The sequence below is a fragment of the Embiotoca jacksoni genome, unplaced genomic scaffold (assembly GCF_022577435.1).
Source record: "Embiotoca jacksoni isolate LCO1_2020_lvr unplaced genomic scaffold, fEmbJac1.0.p SCAF_24, whole genome shotgun sequence".
Classification (NCBI taxonomy): domain Eukaryota; kingdom Metazoa; phylum Chordata; class Actinopteri; family Embiotocidae; genus Embiotoca; species Embiotoca jacksoni.
In genome coordinates this window covers 6,920,868-6,932,280 of record NW_027185375.1, presented here as the reverse complement: position 1 = coordinate 6,932,280, position 11,413 = coordinate 6,920,868, and the positions used below count along the sequence as shown (strand labels likewise).

Here is an 11,413-nt window from a genome sequence, read left to right as displayed (position 1 = left end):
GCTATAGAGTTATCAAATTTAAATGAATTTACAATTTTCTAATGATAATATATCTTTACTTAACACAGTGAGATCATTGAGTTTAAAACTCATTTGGAGTTTTTAACCATAAATCAAAAAGGTATCCAGTATTTATGACAAAATATCACGCGAATAAATAGTCCACAAAATGCGGCAATTTTGATCGGAAGATGAAGCCTGAATCTTTTTTATCTGGAGTTCCTGTTTGATTAAATTAGTTTTTTCACTTTTTCTTTTTCAGCTCCTCAGAACACAGAAAGCTTCATATCATCAGGACAAGATGAGACCAGAATCACTCTGCAGTGGAATAAAGTGAACAACAATGTCATCTTTATTTTCCAGTTTAATGGTTCAGAGACAAAAATCATTGCACCAGATGGAGATGGACCAGTAACTCACACAGTCTCGTCTCTCACTGCTGGAACTGAATACACATTCACTCTCTTCTCTGTGTTTGAGAACATCAGAAGCAGTGGTGTCAACATCTCTGCAGTCACTGGTGAGATACTTCAATTCATTAATCTATATTGAAATAAGCGCAACACTATTTCTTCATTTTAACTGTTGACAGCAAATTTATGAGAAGTAATAGACATGATTCACATTCAATAAGTTGACAGCTGTTAAATAGTCAACAGTAGATGGTTGAGGAAGTTATGTTTTTTCAGTGGACTATGTGGAGCAGACATTTAAACTGACTGTGGTGTCTATTTAACTGATGCTCATTGAGATCTGCCAATAAACAGTTTGAGTGTGACTTTAAGAACTCCATTTCTCACCTTAAAACTACTCTGAAAGTGAAACAAGATATATCAACGTAAACATCCAAAAGAAGACAACGTGATTGTTCTACACATTTAAAGAACCAGTACCAATGAGTTGTCATTGTCACCTTTGTTTTTCTGTCGCAGCTCCTCCAAACGCAGAAGGCTTCAAATCATCAGGGCAAGATGAGACCAGTATCACTCTGCAGTGGAAAAAAATGAACAGCAGTGTCAGCTTCATTCTCCAGTTTAATGGTTCAGAGACAAACATCATTGCACCAGATGGAGATGGACCAGTAACTCACACAGTCTCATCTCTCACTGCTGGAACTAAATACACGTTCACTCTCTTCTACGTACTTGAGAACATCAGAAGCAGTGGTGTCAACATCTCTGCAGTCACTGGTAAGATAACTGGCTCCAATATATAACCTGTGTCCCCTCAGAAAAGCAGCATAAGCTTTTCCAGACAGTACAGTAAACTTTGAATTTGTTAGTTAGGTAGAATAATCACTCACTGTATATAATTTTATTATATTTAAATTACTCCTATATATTGGCCACCTCAGTGAAATCCATGTTCACCCAGAAAGATTAGGGGTTTTATTTTATTGATTCACACACATGGTGTAATGTGAATTGTATAAGTGCAGTTAAGGAGTGTCCAAATTCACTTTGGCCTGTTTAACGTGGAGAAACTGAGCCCACACTAAGGTTTATGAATATCAAATGGTGGTAGTTAGTCTCTTAATTAATCATAGGTGTGTTTATTGTGTGCACCATAAAATAAGACGTTGTTGTCTCCTATTGCCTTTAAGAGCCGGGTTCACTTAAACTTTGGGGAATTGTTATTGTAATGATATAACAAGTAGTAGGAAAGAATGCTTTTCTGTAGAGAAAACTGATCTGCTCCATTGCTGATCTTTACACATCAAAATAATCTTTAACATTGTTATCACCACTCATCCCCTTTAAAATATGCCAAAGGATTGAAAATATAAAAATTACAATAATCTGATTAAAGGCACAAAATTTTAAAAATGGATAAGGTTTCCGACTTTATACTATATGCCACTTATCTTTGTTAAAATCCAAATTGACGTGGCTTCTTTCCAATCAAAATAAAAGTTCCTGCTCATGTGTAGTTTATTAAATTTTGAGTTTGTTTTGCTTAATTTTTTTTGCCTTAATTTTTCTTAATTAACTTCTTATCAAGTATTGTTCTTGAAATATAGTATTTTTCCACGAAATATGAGTTATCCATTTTGTTGTTTTCAAACTCCTTCAAATATTGTTTTTTCAGTTTACGCATCAAAGCCTCTGTACTGTTCCCATATACTGTATGATCTTTGGAAGTACTGTCTAAAATATGAAACTTGTCCCTCAGAGTCAGCAGGAGTTTCCATGTAGCGGTGCAAATTTAAAGATTTTAGCAGCCAGGAGTTAAGAGTTTGATCAAATCTCTTCACTGGTTTATCTGTGTCTTAAAGGCACCATTTGGTTTTGTTAACAATGGGATCAAAATGAGGCAACATCAATAACTTTCATAGGAAGTCCTTTGTTTACAAATTTATTTAGTTTGTTTTTCTGTTTCAGCTCCTCAGAACACAGAAAGCTTCATATCATCAGGAAGAGATGAGACCAGTATCACTCTGCAGTGGAATAAAGTGAACAACAATGTCAGTTTTCTTCTCCAGTTTAATGGTGCAGAGACAAACATCAATGCACCAGATGGAGATGGACCAGTAACTCACACAGTCTCATCTCTCACTGCTGGAACTGAATACACATTCACTCTCTTCTCTGTGTTTGAGAACATCAGAAGCAGTGGTGTCATCATCTCTGCAGTCACTGGTGAGATGTTTCTCTTCATCATCATGCACCATAGCAACTCATCGAGCAAATTTGCTTCAGAGTTATCAATTGTAAAATGAATTATAGTTTTCTGATTATAATACATCCTGAATTAATGTCCTTTTTCACTCCATGCACCTTACGTCATTTTGAAACACAGTAAGATCATTGAGTTATCCAGTATTTATGACAAAAATTTCACGCAAATACAAATCACACAAAATGGAGCAATTTTGATCCGGAGATGAAGCCTGAATCTTTTTTTAGGTGGAGTTCCTGTTTGATTAAATTTGTTTCTTTCTCTTTTTCTTTTTCAGCTCCTCAGAATACAGAAAGCTTCATATCATCAGGAAGAGATGAGACCAGTATCACTCTGCAGTGGAATAAAGTGAACAACAATGTCAGCTTCATTCTCCAGTTTAATGGTTCAGAGACAAACATCAATGCACCAGATGGAGATGGACCAGTAACTCACACAGTCTCATCTCTCACTGCTGGAACTGCATACACATTCACTCTCTTCTCTGTGTTTGAGAACATCAGAAGCAGTGGTGTCAACATCTATGCAGTCACTGGTGAGATCATGAACTTCATCGTTAATCACTTCAGCAACTCTTCAAACCATCAAGTCCTTTTTAGTACACCAGTGTATAATCAGCATGTATTTGCTGGTCATATTATTTCATCAGTAAAAATGCTGCTTCACAGCAACAACACTACATGCTTTTTCATTAATATATTGCTCATTACATTTCTTGATTGTAAAAAATATTGTCTTTTATGAATCAGACAAACTTGAAAAAAAAATTTGTTCCACATGATCAGCATAAGATTTTGTTTAACTGTAATGAAAAATGTACCCAATACAAAATTGTTTCAGAGCATTGTCAGTATTTACTTTTAAACACAGCAATATGATCACATATTGAACTCCTTTGGAGTTTATTTTCTTTTTTTTGTCCATATTGTCGGCACGAGATTTCATTAATATGAGATTGAAAATGTATTTACTCTGAAAAAACAGGCCTAGCGTAAAATTATCCAAAATTATTATCATAAATGTTTTTGATAAATGCATTCACTTCTCTTTTTCTTTTTCAGCTCCTCAGAATACAGAAAGCTTCATATCATCAGGAAGAGATGAGACCAGTATCACTCTGCAGTGGAATAAAGTGAACAACAATGTCAGCTTCATTCTCCAGTTTAATGGTTCAGAGACAAACATCAATGCACCAGATGGAGATGGACCAGTAACTCACACAGTCTCATCTCTCACTGCTGGAACTGAATACACATTCACTCTCTTCTCTGTGTTTGAGAACATCAGAAGCAGTGGTGTCAACATCTCTGCAGTCACTGGTGAGATTTTGCTCTTCATCATTATGCACTCTGGTTTCACATCGAACTACCATGTGCTTTTTAGTCCCCCAGTGTGAAATTAACTTGTATTTGGTGGTCATAATATGTCCTCAGTTAATGTCCTACTGCACAGAATACACATGACATGATTTGAAACACAGTAAGATCATCTAGTTTAAAACTACATCGAAGTTCTTTGTCAAAATTTAAAAATGTATACAGAAATTACAAAATAAATTCACAAAAAAGATTTTCACACAAAATGGAGAAACCTTTGAGAAGCAGCGTGAATCTATTTTTTTTTTTTCAAGTCCTTAGTGAATAAATGTATTTCTCTTTTTCTGTCTCAGCTCCTACGATTGCAGGAAACTTCAGATCTTCAGGACAAGATGAGACCAGTATCACTCTGCAGTGGAATAAAGTGAACAACAATGTCAGCTTCATTCTCCAGTTTAATGGTGCAGAGACAAGCATCAATGCACCAGATGGAGATGGACCAGTAACTCACACAGTCTCATCTCTCACTGCTGGAACTGAATACACATTCACTCTCTTCTCTGTGTTTGAGAACATCAGAAGCAGTGGTGTCATCATCTCTGCAGTCACTGGTGAGATTTTGCTCTTCATCATCATGCACTCTGGTATCACATCGAACCACCATCTGGTTTTGATTCCCCCAGTGTGAAATTAACTTGTATTTGGTGGTCATAATATGTCCTCAGTTAATGTCCTACTGCACAGCATACACATGACATGATTTGAAACACAGTAAGATCATCTAGTTTAAAACTTCATTGAAGTTCTTAGTCAATATTAAAAAAAAATGTACACAGAAATTACAACAAAATTTCACCAAAAAGATTTTCACACAAAATGGATAAACCTTTAAGATGCAGCATGAATGTATTTTTTTTTTTTTTTTTTTTTTTTTTTTTTTTTTTTAAATCCTTGGTGAATAAATGTATTTCGTTCTCTTTTTCTGTCTCAGCTCCTACGATTGCAGGAAACTTCAGATCATCAGGACAAGATGAGACCAGTATCACTCTGCAGTGGAATAAAGTGAACAACAATGTCAGCTTCATTCTCCAGTTTAATGGTTCAGAGACAAACATCAATGCACCAGATGGAGATGGACCAGTAACTCACACAGTCTCATCTCTCACTGCTGGAACTGAATACACATTCACTCTCTTCTCTGTGTTTGAGAACGTCAGAAGCAGTGGTGTCAGCACGTTTGCAGCTACTGGTAAGACGCCTCACACAATTCATATGTTGTTACTGATATAACAGCTGTTGTAATTCTCACATTCTATTGTAATCAATGATAAATTAAATATTTTAATTGCTGCTGTTTCACACAAACTGTTAGGCTAACCGATGGTTTATGAGCTTTGTGTAAGGCATCTGCAAAAGCACAAGCTAAACGAAACGTTGTTGAAATATTTGTTTTATTTTACTGGCTGCAGCTATTTGACTTCTAATTGTACTAACTCGAAGTAATAGTAGTTGTTTTTTTTTGTATGTGTTTTCCCTTCAACCTTCTTGTATTTAACAGCTGCTCTTCAGTTTCATGTTGCCTTTCTAGGTTCATTGTTTATATCTGAGCTCTGTTTCTCTGCTCTGTTCACATCTTGGAATATGAAACAAAATAATAATTTGACTCAACATATTCTTTTTTTCATGTAACAACACCATCCTGCAAACAAACCTTTGCATCCTACAACAAAAGGACCTCGTAAGTATCTGCATTAATTTACATCCATTACAGTGTCCTGAGCCCGCTAATGATTACCTTTTTTTCATCACCTTGTTTTTAATTGATATCCTGATTCCTTAATTGATTTCATTATGTATCCTGTATATGGATCTAATTTAGTCAGTGCTGAAACAGAAACTGGGCTATTGTTATTATTTTAAAACCAAAGAATAAACTCCTACTTTACAAGTGTACAAATGGATAAATATGACGCATGTTTAAAGTTGCATTGTGTTGCAAATATCCAATCTTCATTTTATATATATACTATATACCTATTATATTTTAAATGAATTTGAATACTTAGTTAAAATAATGGATTAAATTATCGTTTTACATGATCATGTTCATATTTTATGTAATATATTGCGTTAATATTTGTGTCCACAGATTATGTTGTTGGATTGAACATGATATTGGAGTCGTTTACTCAGATGTCCGAATCAGAAGTGCAGGATGCGTTGTTAGGGGTGAGTTTTTAATAAATGGTCGAACTAATTTAACTTTCCTTTTGATTCAGATTCTATCAGCAATAACACTTTTTTTTCTGTGTGTTTTAATTGTAGCTCTTCAGTCGATATGGATTGCAGCCACAGTTTTTGACTGTGTCGGTTAAGTTTGTCAAGCCATGAAACAAATGGAGGAGAGGCAAAATGAAATGGAGAAAATGTATCTGATTTTTTTTTTTATTTCCTCTTTGTCCATTTTTCATTGAGTTCCTTCAAGACAATGACATTATTGATCTTTACCAGGATTTATGTACTGTAGAATTTTGGAAGGTGATTGTTCATCATTCTTATGTAGTTCTAACAGCAGCAAGGATGATTCTATCAATATCTCGTTTTCTGTTGTCATCTTTGCTCAGAAATTGATTAGAGCTGTTTGAAGTTTTGTTTTTCCATGTTAAGATTTTATCTATATACTGTTGTGTTGTGATAATGTGATTTAATATACATATACTGTATGTTTTTGTCAGTTTAGAATAAAGGGTCTTTTTTAAATTTAAAATATGGTGTCTCCGAATGTGAAGTGTCAAATGTGACTTCTTGAAATACTTTCCTGTTGTTTGTTATTCCAATACAAATACAATGCTAATAGTAGAAAGAAATACTACACAATACAAGGCCAGTAATGCACCTGCCCCAGACTTTACTCCTCCCACCGTGGAACAACAGGAAAAAAAGAGAGAGTCCCAGAGGGAGTGGTAACAGCTGAATGAGGAGGACTTTGTCTTCACAAGCTGACTGCCAGTATTTGTCTTTGCTGCCTCAGAGGCTTTAACACAACTTTCACATTCAGGAAAAACGGTAAGACCAACACAGACCGAATGCTAAAACATGTGTCCGCATTTAGTTTCAACAAATGCAATAATTTATATTGTATTTCTACTGTGTTTTGTGGGACAAAGGTACAAAACAATGTAGAAGGGACGACTATTTGAAGCTGTTTTTTTTATCCCCTGGTGGCCTGTGCAGCGTATTATGGGAATGTGGTGAAACATTTACAGGATGATGAATTACACCCTGTTGTTGGAAAAGAGGAGGAATGTTAGTGTGATGGGTGTTCACAGTCCATGTTTTAAGCTTAACTTTCAGAATGAGTCAGAGGCTGCAGTCATGTTACCATGCAGCTGGACTTTGGCCAGTGGGCAGCTCTGAATTGTTTCAAGCTAATGATAAGCATATTTAGGTGTATCTGTCTATAATGAAAGTGCTGCATTCAGAATACAAGCATAAACATTTCTGTGAGCTACACTGTATGTTTTGCAAATGTCTTTCTGTTTGTTATGGAACCAAAATACATTTCCTCTGTGACTCATAATGTGCATGACGTCTTTTTTCGTTATTACTTAACACTGATTTTCTTTCTGTGGTTCGAAGGTCATGGCTTCCCCCAGCGTCCTTCTCTCAGAGGTGCAGTTTCAGTGTTGTATCTGTCAGGATGTCTTCTCAGAGCCTGTGTCCATCCCCTGCGGCCACAGCTTCTGCTTCACCTGCATCTCATCACACTGGGACGACAGCTTTTATGTCAGCTGTCCCAAATGTCAGAACGTCTTTGAGGGCCGCCCAGAGCTTTGTGAAAACTCTTTCGCCAAGGAAATGTCAGAGCAGATCCGAGCGAGAAGGCAGAACGGCGTGCCGTCAATCGCAGGAAAACTCATACATTGTGATGTGTGCGTGGGAAAGCAAACCAAGGCCCTGAAGTCCTGTCTCGTGTGTCTGACCTCGTACTGTGAGAGACACGTGGAGCCCCACCTGAGAGTTGCAACCCTGAAGATTCACAAGCTGATTGAACCTGTGGCGATGCTGGAGAACAGGATGTGTAAACGGCACCAAAGGCTCTTGGAGCTGTTCTGCAGGAGTGACCAGAGGTGTGTTTGTGTGCTGTGCACCGAGACCGACCACCGCTGTCATGACACCGTCCCAGTGGAGCGAGAAAGCCAGGAGAAGAAGGTGAGTTCCTGAACTCCTCATCATTCAATGTTTCAGAAAGCTTGATGCGTTTCATGTGAACTGAAACACTGAATTCAGATTACAACCCTGACGATCTGTTTGGATGTTCAGGCTCAGATGAAAAGGGTTAAGGCTGATGTCCAGCACATGATCCAGGATAGACTGCAGAAAGTGGAGGAGATCAGACACTCTGTGGAGCTCAGCAAGGTGAGTTGACGAGATTTCACAACGATTGGATGTTGGCCGTTCGTTACATCAGCAGTTAAACCAGCCTGAACACAGCCAAGTTACAAATATACAGTAGGTATGTTATATGTTGAGAAATGCATAGTGCATAACAAACATCTGAATAGCACTTGTTTTGTTTGGATTGCTTCCACTTAATCAGTTGACTATTCTTCCTTATTCAACACCCAAAGGAAAACTCAAAGAGGGACATCGAGGAAAGCGTGGAGGTTTTATCCGCCCTGCTTCACACCATGGAGAGAAGTCAAGCTGAGCTGGTGGAGATGATCCAGAGGAAGCAGGAAGCAGCAGAGCAGAAGGCGCACAGGCTCATCAAAGAGCTCCAGCTGGAAATCGATGAGCTTCTGAGTAGAAGAACTGAGATTGAGCAGCTGTGTTTCTCTGATGACCATCTCCATCTGGTGCAGGTCAGTTTACTAACAGCGAGATGGACAGTTGACTAGGCAGATGAATAAGAGTATCATCTGTCATTTTAGCTCATTTTGTCCGGCCTCTTCTGTTGTTTTTTTTGTTTTTTTTAAATTCTCTCCTATTTGACTTCCTTTTGTCAGAGGTTTCCAGCTCTGAGTTCTCCTCCAATAACCAAACCCTGCTCTGACATCGTTGTCCATTCAGACACATGTTTGGGGTCTGCAAGGAGAGCGCTGGCCAACATCGAACGGCAGCTGCATTCAGAACTGAAAAACCTTTCCGTTCAAGGTCAACTTCTTGAAAGATTTTATAAAATCACGATCACAGATTGAACAAATGTTTTATTTTTTAACATATATTCTTATTAACTTCCAGAGCATGAGAAGATGCAGCAGTATGCAGGTACAGTTTGACTGACTCTCACTTCTTTCAGCAGCTCTCACTGCTCTCTCTTGTATCTTTGGTCCTGTTCTTTCAAAATGTAAAAACGTAATGTACCTTAGACTTCATAACATATTGTATCAGGTATACAAAATGAGAGAATAATGTAGAAATGTCACTGAGGAGGACTGGAAATCTGATGTATGAGTTGCAAATTAATCTATAAAAGTTTAGCATTGAACCCAGCAAACTTTTAACAGTGCGAAAGAAAAACTCTCTTTTAACAGGAAGAAACCTCAGACAGAACCAGGCTCAGAGATTAATCTATTCATTTATTGTTAACTGGTATGTAAGGTGATATTACCAGATTTGTAACACAAAGATAAATTAATTTAGTTTGGGTTTCCATGGCTTATAGCCACAAGTGATGGAAACTACAGATGAAAATTTGTTTTATCTTGTAATAGCAGTAAAAGGCGAATAAAGTTCTAAATAAACTGTGTCTGTCCACCAGTTGATGTTCTTTTGGACCCCAGGACAGCCAACCCTTGGCTGGTTCTTTCAGAAGATGGGAGACAGGTCCAGGATGGAGATGTTGAACAAAAACTGACTGACATACCAGAGCGTTTTGACACAGCGCCGTGTGTCCTCGCTCTGAGGGTAAATAAAGATGTGGTTTGAGTGTGTTCATTTAGGGGTATTTTGTCTCTGTGTTTCACCTGACCTGAGGTTCTCGTCATCACAGGGTTTCACCACAGGCAGGCACTACTGGGAGGTGGACGTGAGAGACAAGACTGCGTGGGATTTGGGTGTAGCTCAAGAGTCCATCAACAGGAAGGGTGTGGTCATGTTGAGCCCAGAGGACGGTTATTGGACTGTGTGTTTGAGGAAGGGCATTGAGTACCGGGCATGTGCGGGACAGGCGGAGCTGCTGTGTCTCTCTCAGAGGCCTCAGGTCATTGGGGTGTTTTTGGATTACGAGGATGGAACGGTGTCGTTCTTCGACGCAGAGGCCAAGTCGCACATCTATTCCTTTACACAGTTGAGGTTCACTGAGGCGATGTTTCCCTTTTTGAACCCCGATATGAGTGACAGCGGCAGCAACAAATCACCACTGGTCATCCGCCCTGTCAGTGCAGTCCATGGAGGCAGGGATTTAGATGACATCACTATATGATGTAAAATCTTTCTAGTGGCTGTTTTTTATTTTATTGTTTTAAATGTATTTGTTTCTACTGTTTTTTTGTTTGTTTTTAAATTACACTACAGTATCCCTTTCAAAGTTTATCTGTCATAAAGGCTAAAAATACGAGATTACAACTTTTTTGATGCTCAATGTCTAGATTAAATGTTAAAGCAACAGTGTGCAGGTTTTAGAAAGATCTATTGGCAAAAATTCAACATAGTAATCATGAATTAATGCATAATCACCTAAAACCAGCAATCGCTGTGTTTCTACGGCGACCCAAAAGGTACAAACCTAACGCCTGCAGGGCTTTTTGCATTTTTCAGTAGTTCTGCGTAGATTCTCCTTCACTGTTGGAAGTCAAGAGGTTAAGGATGTTCAGTTGCAGTCTGCAACCTCACCACCAGATGCCCCTAAATCCCACACACTGCTCCTTTAAACTCCAGTAAGTAGCCATTGTCTGGTTTATTCTGGCAACAATTGTTCTACAGGTGTAAGTGATCTTTATTTCAAATCACAAATGGGCAATTTTGGAGTGAAACTGTACATATTATACAATAAACATGAATTCTTCTTCAATAAATACTTAATTAGTCTGTTAAAGAGTTTCATACACTGCTCTTAGATCTTTAGTGCAGAGGTTAAATTTGTGTTATTTATTATCTTATTTCGTACAGTAGACTAACAACTTTCACACATGGATCATATAATGTATATGATATACTGTGTGAATTCCCTCCCTCCTTCAATAGCCTGTTGTATTTATTGCATTCTGTCTACTTACTCTTCTCCTCCCCCTTTTTCTTTTTTGCTTGCACTCTCTTAAAAAGTAACACACTGAGCACAGATCTTAGACCTGCCACACTCCAATAAAAGCTATCCTCAGTCATTACGGGATAACCACAAAACTGACTTCAGAACACCTGACGTTTGCTAATCAGATTAGCCCAAAAATAGGATTAGCCTTAAAGCAGATGGAGCA

At 37.8% G+C, this 11,413-nt stretch overlaps 1 protein-coding gene across 1 annotated transcript; it reads left to right on the top strand.

Moving 5' to 3' along the window:
• Window positions 1-5,547: 5,547 nt before the first annotated feature.
• btr33 (bloodthirsty-related gene family, member 33) lies at window positions 5,548-11,034 on the top strand. The gene is made up of 10 exons (XM_069159333.1): window positions 5,548-5,733; window positions 6,145-6,224; window positions 6,321-7,061; window positions 7,635-8,207; window positions 8,319-8,414; window positions 8,627-8,860; window positions 9,005-9,152; window positions 9,240-9,266; window positions 9,760-9,905; window positions 9,991-11,034. Exons 4-10 carry the CDS (start codon window positions 7,638-7,640, stop codon window positions 10,420-10,422), a joined length of 1,653 nt encoding a protein of 550 aa, XP_069015434.1. The 5' UTR covers window positions 5,548-5,733; window positions 6,145-6,224; window positions 6,321-7,061; window positions 7,635-7,637; the 3' UTR covers window positions 10,423-11,034.
• The last annotated feature ends 379 nt before the right edge of the window (window positions 11,035-11,413 follow it).

What these genes read in the sequence shown, in the direction of transcription:
- btr33 (XM_069159333.1), top strand. Translation starts at nt 7,638, where the DNA reads ATGGCTTCCCCCAGCGTCCTTCTCTCAGAGGTGCAGTTTCAGTGTTGT. An exon ending in ACCATCTCCATCTGGTGCAG is followed by an intron (nt 8,861 to 9,004) that starts GTCAGTTTACTA and finishes TCCTTTTGTCAG; the next exon opens with AGGTTTCCAGCTCTGAGTTC. An exon ending in GAAAAACCTTTCCGTTCAAG is followed by an intron (nt 9,153 to 9,239) that starts GTCAACTTCTTG and finishes ATTAACTTCCAG; the next exon opens with AGCATGAGAAGATGCAGCAG.